This window comes from Lygodium microphyllum, chromosome 11 (assembly GCF_053477565.2).
Source record: "Lygodium microphyllum isolate KBCC chromosome 11, Lygodium_microphyllum_v1.1.10, whole genome shotgun sequence".
Taxonomy (NCBI): domain Eukaryota; kingdom Viridiplantae; phylum Streptophyta; class Polypodiopsida; order Schizaeales; family Lygodiaceae; genus Lygodium; species Lygodium microphyllum.
Window position 1 is genome coordinate 121,914,974 of NC_141145.1, and position 15,972 is coordinate 121,930,945.

The window sequence follows — 15,972 nt, forward strand, 5'->3', positions numbered from 1 at the left end:
AAAACTATCTAGAAAGAACAATAATAAATGAAAATGTAATTAAGATTATAAAAGCCTAAAAGCTACCCCACAAACGCCCAAGAAAGAAAAAACAACCAGAACAAAAACAAATGTTATCATCTCACTTGTGTTATGTACACATGAAGGTTCAATGTTCCTGCTTACTAGAAAGATAATTGAGTAGAATTCATCTAGGCAGTACATCCTTATGGCATTGATTCTGTCTGTCTTCATTCATAGTTGTGGCTCAGATGTAAGCACTTCAGCCATCTATGAATATAGCATCCCACCCCCTGCCCCCCACCATACACAGTTCTCTTCAAAATTACTTGGGTGTTAAAGAAGTAAATGTATACAAAGAAATATCAGCTTACAGACCCGACACCTCAATACTCTAGTTATCTGTGCTCATATCAGCTTACAAAGAAATGTATACAAAGAAATATCAGCTTACAGACCAGACACCTCAATACTCTAGTTATCTGTGCTCATATCATACATAATAAATCATTCCAACTTCTATAAGACAAATGTGCGGGATGTGCAGAGCAACGGCTGGACCCCTGCAGTTTTTTCTGAGAAAGGAGTAGCCGACATCAATGGCCATCTTCTTCAAGAAAGAAGACGTTTTCTTAGCTTTCACATAGGAATGACCTAAAATATATGCAACACCTGCACCCTTTGCTTCAATGAGCTCAATCATTTCATCCCTGACTGCAGAATGCAAATTTGCATTCTTTGGCAGCTCAAATCTGACCCTTCTCCTTCTCAATTGAGGAGATTCAATTTCAGATACAGCTTGAAAATTCTGTAGAGTGGCCGATTTGCTGCTTGAAATGCTTAATGACTGAATATCATCATTTTCAGAGCTTGAAAATGTAAACTGCATGCCAGAGAGCCCTGGAGGGCCAACAACAGCCAGGCGACCGTCTAAAGAAGCATCTGATACAGACTGAGCTGATGAGCTCTGTTCTGCCTCTCTTTGAATGAACTCACAGATGTTTAAAATCAACTGATTTTCAAAATCCTCGTCCTCTTTGTGCACATCCTTGTACCCGTACCTCACTATACACCTATACATGCGATATTCCTTTGGACCAATCCTTCCGATCAAATAACGCTCTTCCGCAGGGATGTATGGCACATGAACTGATTTGATGCTTATGAAAACTAAAATCTGGTGAAATGCAGGTAGATTAGTCACAAAGTGAGAAAAGATTGCTGGCACTCCAGTTACCAACTCACTGTAGATTAGACCAATTCCAGGAACACGGACTATTCCCAGGCTCGGACCCAATGTAAGTATCCACTTCATAGAGACCTTGTTCTGCATATCAAACTCATACTTGTTTGCTGTGCCATAGTGCCAGACGAACATGATCAACATGAACAAAATTGCTAGCACTAATGGGACCCAACCACCCTCAGGCACCTTCATGATGGCAGCAGAAAAGTACAGCCCTTCAAGTGAGCCGAAGAAAAGAAAAAATAAAATTGCCACTACAATGTTGCATTGCCATACAATTGTTATCACAAGAAACATAAGGCATGTCGTGACAAACATGACAGTAATTGCAGCGAATCCTGTAAACGTTAGAAACAGGGTTCAGGTGGCAGGCAACTAGAATTTTCTTGACAGAATTATTTTCACAAACATGCAGATAAGACTTACCATATGCATTTCCAATGGCTGTTGTGTCCTGGAAACCAAGAGTTACTGCTAGACAAAGGATCATGAGAATCCAATTTATCTCAGGAATATAAATTCGCCCCATAATCTGTTTTGAGGTGTGAACAACTTTCACTCTAGGGAAGCAATTTAGAGCATGACATTGCTTAATTATTGAAAATGTTGCACTTATCACAGCCTGGCTTCCCACAATTGAAGCTAGGGTTCCCACCACGAAAATTGGCCAATACACAGGGCCTGCATATCAGAACAAAAATTAGCCTCCATCCTGTTCTCTCTCCCTCCCCCTATGGTGATTCTAATTGCAAAATATCACCCTCCATTGCATTGAATCAATTGCATTGAATCTTCACTGCTCTTTTTTTTAAAGAAGTTTTACCGTGCTAATTATTAAATGCCCCAAGACTGGGAGTCAGAAATTACTTGGTACAGACTGGTAGAAGCTGGCTTCAGCATCAAAAGGATTTTTTGAAAGATACGCAGCATGCCCAACATAGGCCAAAACTAAGCACGGATAGACAACAAACATGAATGCAACCTGCATAAACAAAAATTCAGTAAGAATCAGCAATGCACTTGATTCAAGTTAATGCCCCTCTACAAAATCAATGCACAAGCCAGCATACTTATGCCAAATTTGTGCATAAAAGCCTCACCCGTATTGAGGACTGGGTAAAATGCCCCAGGTCTGCAAACATTGCCTCAGTTCCTGCAAAGATGAACTTAGTTTCAAATGCACAAACAGGATCATCAATGTCAGCAGCAAGTAGATCCTGATGGTTTTGACTATCCCCATTTTTGTTGAAGCCATACCTGTGATGCAAAGAACAATACCACCTAAAGAAACCCAGCCTTCTCGGTCTGTGACTTTGAAGAACTCATATAGATAGTAAGGTGAAAGTGCTTGCAGTATACCAAGGTTCCAGTATACCAAGTTGTAAACACCAACAGCAGCAATGCAGAGAAGCCATAAAAGAATCACTGGAGCAAAAAGAAACGCAACCCGGTGTGTGCCAAAATATTGCAGCGTAAAGAGGCTTATCAAGATTACACAGGCAAGAATGAGAATGACATCTGCAGATGACACATCAAAAATTAGATAATCTTCAAGAGCTCGCAAGCCAACATTCCTAGATGTTAATTACCAAATGAATGGTTTCAACAAATAACTTCTCATCATCTCTTGTTCAAGGAGGAAATTGGGCATCAACTGATGAAACAAGTGATGAGAAAATGGGAACCAAATTTGCAATTTCTGGTATGAATATTGGCAATCTACAGAGCAGCATTTAAGGTTGGCCAACTCTTGATACCAATGACTTCACGTAGACAAATGGAATAGAGAAAGTCCTTTGATATTGGAATGAGCTTAAAATGAATTTGACAAAGTGTACAATAATAAATCCTACTGCTGAACAAAGAAAATAAGAGGATATTAGTTGAGGTGATTTAAGACCATGCATCTCTGGTCTCTACACTGTCAGACAATATATTGACAAATTGTGGTAAAATACAGGCAATTTGGCATGAAGTTATGTTCACTTTCAATGGGAATGTGGTAAGTAATAGAGCACACTAAGAGATCTACAGTATACACAATTTCTTTCAGTAGGTGCCAAGAAAAGTTTGAACATGGCAGTCAAAAAGCATTACTATGGCTGCTTTCTCCTTCTGAAGCAATGTAGTCCTGATAGTTTTTGATGAAGGGGGCTTATATGTAGGTCCATACTCTGCAATCTCTGTCACCATGTTTAAAAAATAAGGTGACCTGGCTGATTTGAATGCAATATAGTCGTGGTTAAAAAAGCGTGCCACTGTTGCATTTGTGTTTCCTCTTTTTTCTTTGGTTCCCATGAAGTGTGCAATGAACTTTGCCTAATACTAGGACCTGCTGCCACTGACGACCCACGAGAAGGCTGCATAGCCACTAATCTTGGTGGTCTTCTACATGAAGCACCATGCCTTGCTGGCCTTGGAGTCCACGTTGTTGGATCCACTGCTATATTTGGAGTCCTCTTGGCATGTGAATTCCCCATGGAAGTGGCTATGCAGTCAAGTAACTCCTGCCTTTTCTCAATTGATACATTGGTGCAAAAACGCACCTCTTTCCCCTCCTCATGTAGAATCATGTAGAAGATGGGCTCACTTTATCAGCCCCACTAGTGTGAGCATAAGAGCAAAGTTTGCATTTCCAAGGGCAAGCCCCTCCACCTCTCAATGGCACCCCTGCATCTACCTCATCCCACCATGACCAAGTAGTGCTTCGACTTCGTCCAGTTGTTGACGAAGTACCTACTGAGGATGATGAAGATCCCATAGATGTCAATGCTCCCATCTATATAAAAGTGACAAATAATCAGTGAACTTCAATAAATTTGCAGAAATTTGCAGCCAATATTTCAACATGTGTGTATTAAATGTTTGCTAAAAATGCTAGAACTTTGGTGCTACTTCAGCCTGCATTCCTTTTACTGAAAATGCTACAAATTTGGGGCATTCTAGCTTGCATTCCCTTGCTGAAAATGCCCCAAAATTTGGTGTATTTTCAACTCCCAAATTTGGGGCAATGACTGACTCAAAATGCCACAAATTTGGGCCATTCCAGCCTGCATTCCCTTGCTGAAAATGCCCCAAAATTAGGCGCATTTTCAGCTCCCAAATTTGGGGGCTCTTTTAGATCCCGGGATGATGGATCCCAATGCCCCAAATTTTGGAACATTGCAGCCAAATTTAGGTCCCAAATTCCAATCCTTGAGAAAAGCCCAAACTTTGGGGCAACTACCAACAACTGAAGTCTGATCCAAAATGCCCCAAATTTGGGGGAGAATCGAGATAATGATCCTCAAGACCTCACCTGATCACGGGCGGGAGTCACGCTAGGCAAGAGAGGCGGGCCAAGCAGGCGGGAGAGGTAGGTCAAGCAAGTGGGAGAAGGCAGTCAGCGCAGGTGGGGCAAGCGGGAGCAGGCGGAAGCAACCAGCAAGCAAGGGACAATCGGCGGGAGCAGCGTGAGCGAGGAACAATCGGCGGAAGCAACGCGTGCGAGGCGGGAGAGTGAGGCGGGAGCAGCACGTGCGAGGTGGGAGAGCGAGAGAGGCGGGACAGTCGGCGGGCAACCGGCAACAAGCGGAAAACAAGCCAGGGAGTCACACCCGCTGAAACGAATGGCTATTTTTTTAAAGGTCCACTGCTGGAACAGCCATTCCAAACAAAGAACGGCCAGGGAACGGCCTGGAACGGAAGGGAATAAGTCAAGGAACGGGCTGGAACGTTCCGCCAACGTTTCTTGGGCTCAAACCTCTCGGAACGCATTAATCTGTTTCTATGTGCTGAAACGGGCGTTCCCTATCTCTATAGATGGAAGTCCAAAGCTCTGCCAAAGTCGTTTGTACTGAAAGGCACTCCCCGCCAAAAACCTCCTGACAGCGTGCCTTCCAGATGTGCCATCCTGTAAGACTCCCTACTACGATCTCCCATATCTCTAAGCGGTCTGTTATGGGCTCCAGTACTTGGCGGCTGGGTAAAGCCTCCAAGCCAACCACTGCGTAAGACCCACCCTCAATAAAAAAACCGTGTCCTACATCCCGGCCTCATACAAAAGGTGACGGCCTTGGCTGATTGCCTGTGCAAAAAGCTCCCCACGAGATATATCCAAGGCTGGATACAACACAATGGAGAATGAGGCAGGCTCCTCTCCACACAAGCTGTGCCGCCTCGCAAGAGCAAAGGCAGTGCTTTGGAGTTTCCAAAAGCTGTTGCGAGCAACATTTACACCTTCCATCCTGCTCTATCTGGGCCAACCAACTCCCAACCGCCACACCTCCATATGCCAAAAGCCATAGGAAATACGACACCCTCCTCACTCTCCAGCTGTCCCATAGGCAGTGCCAGAAAGTCCAACGAAAGGCATTCGTGATGCTATGCTCCATCCAAGATCTACTACGCGAAGGCGCCCAGTCCATGTCCTCCTGTATCAGTGCATGTCTACCAATCCTGGCAGTGTACTCCAAGAGCCTCATTGGCTTCTAGGCGACCGCAGTGGCCAGCCATAGCCACTCTCCCGGGTCCCACTCCAGCTTATCAAGTAGCCTGCTCTTCCATATCTAGAGGCGCCACTCCCGGAACTTCTCCTAGAACACATAAGGGTCTAGACGCCCGATCTTCCCCTGGAGACCAACCACACGAATCCTCCTCCAAGGAAGGACAACGATCTCCTCATCCTGTTGCCCTCTGTCAAGGACCAAACATCCCCCATCCTGCATAGTGAAGAATATCCCGTAGGGGGGGCCACCCACTCTACCTATCACCTGTAGGGGATACCTGCCGGTGAGAATCTAGTGGCCCACACCTTGCCAGGCTCCACCGGATATCGGATTGGAAGGTCAAGCCACTCCTGAGGGATTGCTGAGTCAATCTCCCTTCTCCTCAACTCAGCTCCTTGCTAACAACCTGATGCCTGCTGCAACACCTCCTGATCCACCATCGTGTATACCTTTTGCCACGTCTTGATAGTACCAGCAGGACCAACCTCCCATCTAGCTCATTAGATGTGGGGACGCTCGCCAATCTATATCCCATCTCGATCTCTAACCTGGGGGTTCCAGACCACTCGCTAGCGATCTATCTCCTCAACTCAGCTCCTTGCTAACAACCTGATGCCTGCTGCAACACCTCCTGATGTACCAGCAGGACTAGCCTCCCATCTAGCTCATTAGATGTGGGGACGCTCACCAATCTATATCCCATCTCGATCTCTAACCTAGGGGTTCCAGACCACTAGCTAGTAATCTATCTCCTCCTGGCATCTTGGCGAGCTCTGAATTAGGACCTTGCGGAGGCCTTGCCACACACACGAAGTAGGCTGCGGAGGAAGGAGGATCTGGGTGGCGTGATCTGGGCAGGCGTGAAGATCCATCTCAAGGATGGCCTCCAATCACCACCAAGCCTTGGTCTGCATTCTTGGAAACCCTTCTACAGAAGGACCTTCCAGGTCTGCCCTCCTAGTGTGAGCCCACGAACTACTAGCTTGCCCAAAAGGGCCAAGCTCTGGAACTCCCGGTCTATGATCCCAAGCCCTCCCTCAGACCGATACCGGATCATGGTCGCCCACACCATCTTGACCTAAGAATCCCTAGAACCGTTTGAGCCGTGGCCCAAAGAAAATTTTGCACTAGGCGGCGAAGCTGAACTACACAAGACGAGGAGAAGCACCAACACGAGAATGTACCAAGCCATCGCTAGGACCCAGTTGACCACCAGGGCTCAGCCCGCTAAGGAAAGGCGAGCAGTACTTTAGTACGTCAGCATCCATCTGATAGAGTTGAGAACTGGAAGAAACTGCTGGGCAGGAGTGATGTCGAGTTCCACCTGGAACCCTAGGTATCGGATGGTTTGCCCTTTGCACACCCATTTGAATCCCAAGTGGGCACCCCCCTCCTTACTAGAGTTCGGATCCGTAAGAAAACCAACCGACTTTCGCCAGTTGATTTTTGCTCCAGCTGCAGTGCAAAACACCTCCAAAGCTAGTCTCACTCTCTCCAGCATCAACTCATCATCCTCTATATAAAGGGCGGTATCATCTGCATAGTCTGAATCTAACAGCTATGTCTCCTCCCTCCCCGAAAGTCCCAAGGCCATGTAGCCCGCTCACAAGTGACCGGAGGAAGTAGAATATCACCTCTGCAAAGAGTAAGAACAGATACTCCCCCCCCAAACCTCCTGCCACCTATAAGAACCTTGCTAGTGGCCCATCTGTAAAGTGCAAAAGCCCCGCAAATCCATGCCTAGCGAAAGCCCAACCTCACCATAGTGCCCTCTAAGAAGTTCCAATCAACCCTATCATAGGCTTTCTCGAAGTCCAGGAGAAGTACAACCAATCCCTGACCATTGTGCTAGATCACTCAGTCGACTCGAAGAAGGTGAAAGCATTGTCTAGGATGCTCCTATCCTCAACAAAACCTAGCACGGGGTGGAGTCGCCTACCGATCATCTTAGCCAATGCCTTATAGGCCACCTATCATCTTAGCAAGGAACGGGAACGGGGGGTTGGGACACAAGGAAACGCCATACATAAATAGCATTTGAAAATGTATGAATGTGATGTGGAGGATGGATGTGTGGGCATAGTAATAGGGAATGCCCATTTTGTAGCTTCCCATCCCAGTCTCATCCCCATGTTAGAGTCCCCTCTCATGGTAACAGGGGATGGCAATTTATTATTCTTGTTCCCGTGGACCCATCCCTACCCCAAAACCGGTCCCATGTTAGTGTGTATGTGGGTGAATGTATACTACCAAAGAACATACAAAAAAACCACTCCCTAAAAGACCCCCACTCCCAAACATTTTAAAAAAAAAAAACTGTCAAAAACATCCCCTAACAGGGGACGTGACAAGGGGAAAGGGTAGGGGACGGCCGGGACGGGGGGACGGCCGTTGAGGACGGGACAGGGGACGTCCCCATCCTATTTTGGTGTCAACATTTGGCCCATCTGTTCGGGACAGCCATTCCATGTTACTATACCACTAGGGCATCTATCAACCAGAGGCTGAGAGCTATGACTGTACACTAGTAGAAAAGAGAAAGATGTGCCAGGGGCCACTCGACTGTGAGAGTGTGAGAGTGTGCAACGGAAGAAGAACACGAACACAGAGGATGGGAGAGAGGAAGCAGGGAATGAAGGAAGAAAGTCTGCACTGACTGAGATGAATGCTGTCCCTGCACGCAGCCCGGAGCGTCAGTGAGGGCACCAGAACAGACTGAAAGCAATGGCAGCACCAATGCCGGAGCGGGAGAGGACGGAGAGAGTGCTGAACCTGCAGAATACAATGCTGGGAATGACTGGGGGGCTGCTATATATAGCCCCAGGCCAGAAAACTGGCCGACCTGCCAAATCTGGCCGACTTGGCCAGATCTGGCCGACCTGCCCAGAAATCTGGGCCGACTGCACATGAAAAAGCCCAGTGTGGGCTGTGTGACTCCCGGAGGCTGAATACAGACAAGAACAGCAACTACTAAGCTGACAGAGCTCCTCTGTCTCCTGTCAGACTCTAACAGGAGCTCACAACCAGGAGATGACAGACTGAGAATGATAAAAGAGCAGGCTAACACCCCCTCTCAGATCCTAGGAGGGTCTGAAGACCTAAGAACCGCATGTGATGAAGCAAAGAAGCCTGAGGCAAAGTCTTCGTAAAGAGATCAGCTGCATTGGCCGCCGTAGGACAATAGACCACCACCAGCTCCGAATCCACGATCCGCTCTCGAACATAGTGATACTGAACCTCAATGTGCTTCGTGCGAGCATGAAACACCGGGTTCTTGGCCAGAGCAAGAGCACTCTGGTTGTCCACGCGTAGCTCCGTAGGTCCGGTCTGGGAAAAGCCAATCTCCGCCAGTAAGCGACGGAGCCAAACTGCCTCCATAGCGGTCGAACATAGGGCCCGATACTCAGCCTCTGTAGAAGAAATTGCCACAGTAGGCTGCTTCTTGTTGCTCCAAGAGACAGCACCGGATCCAAGGGTGAAAGCATAACCTGTAGTGGATCGTCTCGAATCCACATCACCTGCCCAATCAGAATCACTCCATCCAGAAAGGGTAATCCCATCTCCATACATGATCCCGAAGGATCGAGTCCCCTGTAAATAGCGAAGAACACGCAAGGCTGCCTGCCAGTGATCCTGTGTAGGAGTCTTCATAAAAGAAGACAATAAAGCCACCACAAAAGAGATATCCGGCCGAGTGTGAAGCAGCCAGATGAGAGAGCCGACAAGGCACCTGTAACAAGTGGCATCTGTAAAGGGGACTCCATCTGTCAAAAGTTTGGACTCAGGGTCCATGGGGCATGAAATAGGCCGACACGTGACCATATCAAACTCCGAAAGAAGCTCGGAGATGTACCTGTGCTGCGAGATAAAGATGCCCTATGCCATCTGATAAATCTCCAGTCCTAGAAAGAAGTGAAGGATCCCTAGATCCGTCATGTCAAACTCCTGCTGAAGAATGGACCCAGTATGCTCCACCTGCTGAGTGTCGCTCCCTGTAATGATAAGATCATCGACATACAAGATAAGGAAAACAGAAAGGGAATCCACAACCCATAAGTAGAGATTGGGATCATGAGCGGAGCGCGCAAAGCCACTCTGTAGAAAGAAGCGGTCAATCCTCTGGTACCAAGCACGAGGAGCCTGCTTCAGGCCATAAAGAGCCTTCCGTAGCCTGTAGACATGATCCTCCTTCCCCTGCATAAGAAAACCAGGAGGTTGTGTAACATAAATCTCCCCCTCAAGGACGCCATGCAGAAAAGCAGACTTGACGTCCATCTGATAAACAGGCCAATGGTGGTGAGCGGAAAGAGCCAAAAGAACTCGAATGGTGGACATCCTAGCTGTAGGAGCAAAAGTCTCGAAGTAGTCCAAGCCTGCGCGCTGTGCAAAACCCTTGGCAACAAGCCTAGCCTTATGCTTGTCCAAGGAGCCATCTGCAAGATACTTGGTCTTAAAGACCCATTTCACACCGATCACCTTCCGTTTCTCGGGACGCGGAACAAGCTCCCAAGTATGGTTTCGCTCGATGGAATCGAGCTCGGCCTGCATAGCCTGTCTCCAAATATCCTGTGCAAGAGCCTCCTCCACAGTGGAAGGCTCCGAATCCTAAAGAATCTGTGACATAAGAGCATAGTTCACACATAGTGAACTATCCCGCTGGGCCTGTAAGCGGACTGATCAACGTGGACCTGTAGAAGAAGCACGAAAGTGAGTAACACCTGAATCCTGCATGAGCCGACGATACCACAAGGGAATCCTAAGAGACTCCTGCTGCTGCGAGGGAGACCAAGGGGTCTCCGGAACCTGCAAAGCACCCAAATCGGAGAGGGACTCCCCCTCACCAAATGAAGGTAGATCCTCCGCATCGGAAGAAGGCTGTGTATCCCGTGAAGATCCCGAAGTGGAAGAGCTCGTAGAAGACAGAGGCACATCCACCAAAGGGGAAAGGGAAGCCGAAGGAGGAGGAATAGAGGGGGTGCTAAGGGGTATCCTGGAAGGAAGAGAAGGTAGAGAAGGTGGGGGGGGGGGGGGGGGGGGGGGGGGTCCGTCGATGACGAAGAAGCACCTGTAATGGAACCATCAATCGGATCCTCAGAGGCCGAAGCCTCATCAAAGATCACATCCCTGCTCACCTCAACCTTCCGTGTCATCGGGTCGTAGAGCCGATATCCCTTCGTGGTCGTGCTATAACCCACGAAGATAAGCTTTCTCGACTTAGAGTCGAACTTCGTCTTCCTCTTCTTCTTGTCCACATGGACAAAAGCATCGCACCCAAAGATGCAAAAATGGGACACAGAAGGCTTCTTCCCAAAGAAAGCCTCATAAGGAGTCATGTCCTGTAAAGCCAAAGTCGGAGAACGGTTGCGAATATGCACCGCTATAGCCACCGCCTCACCCCAAAGGAAATGAGGAAGACTCCTATGCTCCAGCATAGATCGGGCCATCTCCACCATGGTCCGATTCGCACGCTCCACCACACCATTCTCAGATGGTGTGTTCGGATGTGAATACTCCACCCGAATACCATGATCCCTGCAAAACTGAGAAAAAATGTGAAAAGTGAACTCGCCACCGTGATCAGCTCGAACGCCACGAACCTTAGAAGTTGTTTGGGTCTCCACAAACACCTGCCACTCACAGAAACGGGAGTACGCCTCGCTCTTGTACTCCAAGAAATAAGGCCACACATAACGACTAAAGTTGTCCACAATCAGCATCAAATACCTGGCCTTCCCAAGGGAGGCCGTGCCCATAGGTCCACAAAGGTCGGTGTGAACCAACTCAAGCGGAGAAGTAGCCCTCCTAGAAGCAACCTGAGGGTGAGGCTGCCTATGCTGCTTGCCCCTCAAGCAACTAGGGCATAAAGTGTGAAGAGGAGGGAAATCTGGAAGTCCCTCCACCATCTTCCTCCGAGAAGCCCGCCGAAGAGAATCGAGGATACCGAGCATGCCAAAGCAGCCCAAGCTCATGGGAAGTCCTCGTAGCCAAGGCTGTGAGCGTATAAAGCCCACCCTCTTGTGTACCTGTCCAAAGAGCATCACCTATAGAAGCATCCTCCACTGTGACTCCATCCTGAGTAAAAATGACTCAGGTACCTAGCTGAGTAAGGCCATGCACAGACAATAGGTTAAAACCCAAATCAGGGACATAGAGAACTTTGGCGGAGGAAGACCGCCTGTCAGAAAACATAGGTAAAGTCCCCACGCCTCGAACAGGGACTGTAGAATTATCACCAATGGTGACTGTACCCCCTCGGGAACGAAGATCCTGAAGCCAATCCTAGCGGAAGGTCATATGTGAAGACGCTCCACTGTCGACGAGCCAAGGCTTCTCCAGTGTGGTAAAAGCTAGGGCTGTATCCTCCTTAACAAAGACATGCACAAATGCAGATTCTGTTGTGGCTGGGGCCGCCTTCGAGTCCTTCTCCTTAGGCTTCAAATGGGGATACTTCTGCCAACACTTCTCCTCGGGATGAGTGCCCTTCCTACAGTGGGGACATTTGGGCTTCTTCTCCTTCGCATCCTTCTTGTCCTCCTCCTTGTCCTTGGCCTTCTCCTTCTTTTGTTTCTTCTTCTTGCCGCCACCTGTGCCTGCCGTAAATGCCTTGGTGGAGCCACTGGCTCCCACCTCTTTGAGTCGCTCGTCATGCTCCAAGACAAGCGGGAAAAGCTCCTCCCATAGAAGTGTCTCACGGGTCCTCGAGGTGATGAGGCTAGTATAGAAGACATCATAACGGGGTGATGGCAGCTGAGTCAACAGAATCATCGCCATATCCTCAGACGATATCATACGACTAAGAGAGGCTAACTCGCCTCGCATATCCTCCATCTTCGTGATGTGCTCCTTCATGGAAGGAGAATCATCAAGGCTGAGCATCCGCAACTTCTTCTCCAAGGAAATCTTGTGGGCAAACGTCTTGTGCTGATACAAAGACGCAAGCTTCTTCCACACTTCCGCTACGGTCTGTAACCTGTGAACATGTACAAGAACGGAATCATGTAGACTCATAAAAAGAAAGGAACGGGCTCGCGAGTTGAGCCTATCCCACAAGGCTGCACGGTCCATAGAGGTGCCATCGGATGAATCCGCGGGGGGACGGTCAATGGGCGAAGAAACAAGCTCCCAAAGGTCAAATGTATCGAGGATGCATGCCACCTTGCACGACCAGAGGGAGTAGTTGGAACCATCCAACTTATCTTCCTTCGGAAAGGAAGGGAGAATCGGCACCTGAATGGAGGAAGGCATCCGCACATCTGAAGCAGTCTTCACGGAAGATACCTTCACGGTAGATGGAACTCTCTGAGATGCATGGACTGAAGAAGGACGAGTGCGAGGAGGTTCTTCCCGACGTCGAACCTCCTGATAATCCCGCCTCCGCTCAGAGGAATGATGAGAAAGGAGTTCATCCTCCGAGTCGTCAAAGCCTGAAAACTGGTAAGACATCTTCCAATCTGCAAAATACCAAAGAAAATTGTGCTGATGTCGAAATATGACCAGCAGTTTGGTCACCAACCACCAAGACGCAGGCTGAGAAAGCCTACAAACACCTGGATCTGCAAAACACAAAGATAACTGATGACGATCACCAGAAAAGAGACCATCAGCACCAGGACACAGCCAGAAAATGAGTCGCCAGCAGGAAATGTGCCGCCAGGAGTGGTAGCGACCAGCAGAACTGCAAAATGCAGGCTGTGGATGAGTTGCCCAGCAGAAGGAGGGACAGCCTCATGGAAAACGCAGGGAAGATGTGTCGCTGGATGACGTGGCAGCGTCAGAAGACAGCGTTTACAGCAAACGCAGGAAGAAAAGCCTCCTACAGGGGCCGCCTGGGTAGTTGCAGATGAGATGACAGCAGCAGTGAGGTATCTCTCCAGCGGTTATGTCCTCCGTGCTCTCAGTCAGGCGATGATACCATGTGAGAGTGCGCAACGGAAGAAGAACACGAACACAGAGGAGAGGAGAGAGAAAGCAGGGAATGAAGGAAGAAAGTCTGCACTGACTGAGATGAATGCTGAATACACTGAAATGGACGGAGCAGTCCTTGCACGCAGCCCGGAGCGTCAGTGAGGGCACCAGAACAGACTGAAAGCAATGGCAGCACCAATGCCGGAGCGGGAGAGGACGGAGAGAGTGCTGAACCTGCAGAATACAATGCTGGAAATGACTGGGGGGGGCTGCTATATATAGCCCCAGGCCAGAAAACTGGCCGACCTGCCAAATCTGGCCGACCTGCCCAGAAATCTAGGCCGACTGCACATGAAAAAGCCCAGTGTGGGCTGTGTGACTCCTGACAGCTGAATACAGACAAGAACAGCAACTACTAAGCTGACAGAGCTCCTCTGTCTCCTGTCAGACTCTGACAAGAGCTCACAACCAGGAGATGACAGACTGAGAATGATAAAAGAGCATGCTAACATCGACCACATCCATCGGTGCTCTCCACTGTGGAGGGGCTCAAAAAATAATGCTCAAATGTGGGACCTCGGCTCCAAACCACCACTCACGGGTTGCGTCCGTAGAGGTGAGTCGAACCATGAAGATCCCTTGACCCATGAGAACTGTCTCCACGATCTGTGTTGTGCCAATGCGCAATGTGGAGTGAAGCGAATCCCGAAGCCGGGCCCTAGATGGGGAGTTCCTACGACCTGACCAAAGATCATTGTTTCTTTTAGTTCCAGCTCTATGGCACGGACGGCTAAGAGCTGTTTCTCAAAGAGGATCATGCGCAAGGTGTTTGACTGGGGGGCACTCGCAGAATGCACCAACGTCTAATCAAAGGTTTCCATTGCACGCCCCTGTTGAGAATCTACCAATCAAGCTATTATGCTACCGGAGAAGGAGAATGTTGCTGCACATGGAGAGAGCAACTGGGGGGAGGGGGGGTCAAAGGAGATTAAGGGAGAGCTTAAAAGCGAGAAGAGGTCATGTGGTAGGTGGGGGGCGGTGGCGAGGAGAGGACAGACTTTCAGGTTTTCCGAGCGGGGGAGGGGGGCACTATTCGCCGCGGGGATGACAAGCCAAGGCGTGGAGCAACAAGGCAAGCCCTGCAAAACATGGACAAAGGGGGAAGGGAGACGGAGGCAGCACGGGAGCTGGTGGTGGTGGCAGGGGGAATGCGATGATGTCACATGTGAGGGGGGGGAGGGGAGGGGGGGGTGGGGGCGAGGCGGGGGTCGCAGGGCGTGGGAGGCGTGCAGCACTGGGGACGACGGCAAGTGGTTGACGACAGGCAGCAAGTGACGATAGGTGGGGCGCAATGGCAACGGCAACAGCTCGTCGGGAGGAAACTCTTCAGTTCTAATGCGACTACTTTCAACACCTCGCACCGAACTAGGAAAGAGAGGCTCAAAGTAAGGAACGCACTCTAGATCTCTTTCTCCAAGAGGAGGGCCCATCCCTAATGAAAGCCTCGACAACCTTGCAACACCATCGGATTTATATGCACCATCTGACAAGAAAGAATCAATCACACTGCTTTTGGTTGAAGGCTTGTCGATGAAGCTCTTCAAAGTTCTTGGCTCTATGAGTCAAGATCAACTGCAACTCCTCATCTGTGATCAAATAATGATACATATCTCCAACATAGTCAAAAGGACCTTCAGCCATGTGGGAACCTTGGGAGTTGGTAGCGGATGCCACTCCTACTCAGTTCTCAACATAGGGTCCTTTGGGTACTAAGTAGGTGTGGAAGTGTTTGATGTCATCTTCCCTTTTATAGTTTTTGCTTTCGAGGTGAGTTTTCCGATCAAAGGCTTAGATTTCTTCAATGAGTACCTAGCTCTAATACCATGTAAAGAAATGCTCTATCACAACAAACACAAAAATAATCATATGATAAACACACAGACTAATAAAGAACATAACTGGTAGTCATGTGTATCCTATGTGCTCATCTCCTGTCTCTAAGCCTCAAGCTGAGTCAAACAAGGACATTAAGAGCTTTGACATTGTCTTTGTATGTCATTTTATGTGCTTTAGGAACTTTAGATGGAGGGCACATTAGTGCATTTCTTTTTGGGAACTTTTTAACTTGTCCTAGGCGCCCATATTTTGGGCCTGGTCACTTTATTACTAGTTGTGGCCCCAGTTTGCCTATATAGGCACCTTGCCCTCTCTCTCTCTCTCTCCTTATCCATCATTGATCCTCGTGATCAGCCAACCTCCCTCATTCTCTCATCCCCCTTCTACCATCTAGTGCCCATGTTGACACACAAAGCTGTGTTGAGGCTGACTATTGGA

General features: G+C 48.7%; 1 protein-coding gene across 3 annotated transcripts in view; it reads right to left on the reverse strand.

Moving 5' to 3' along the window:
- Positions 1-318: 318 nt before the first annotated feature.
- LOC148029311 (potassium transporter 7-like) overlaps positions 319-15,972 on the reverse strand; it is a 179,767-nt gene continuing 164,113 nt past the window's right edge. For all 3 annotated transcript variants that reach the window (XM_087688088.1, XM_087688086.1, XM_087688087.1), the window contains 5 exons: positions 2,504-2,764; positions 2,347-2,399; positions 2,114-2,228; positions 1,673-1,927; positions 319-1,584 (listed from right to left, as the gene is read on the reverse strand). In XM_087688088.1, coding sequence (XP_087544214.1) covers positions 494-1,584; positions 1,673-1,927; positions 2,114-2,228; positions 2,347-2,399; positions 2,504-2,764 — 1,775 coding nt within the window. In that variant the 3' untranslated portion in view covers positions 319-493. The remainder of the gene's footprint in view (positions 1,585-1,672; positions 1,928-2,113; positions 2,229-2,346; positions 2,400-2,503; positions 2,765-15,972) is intronic.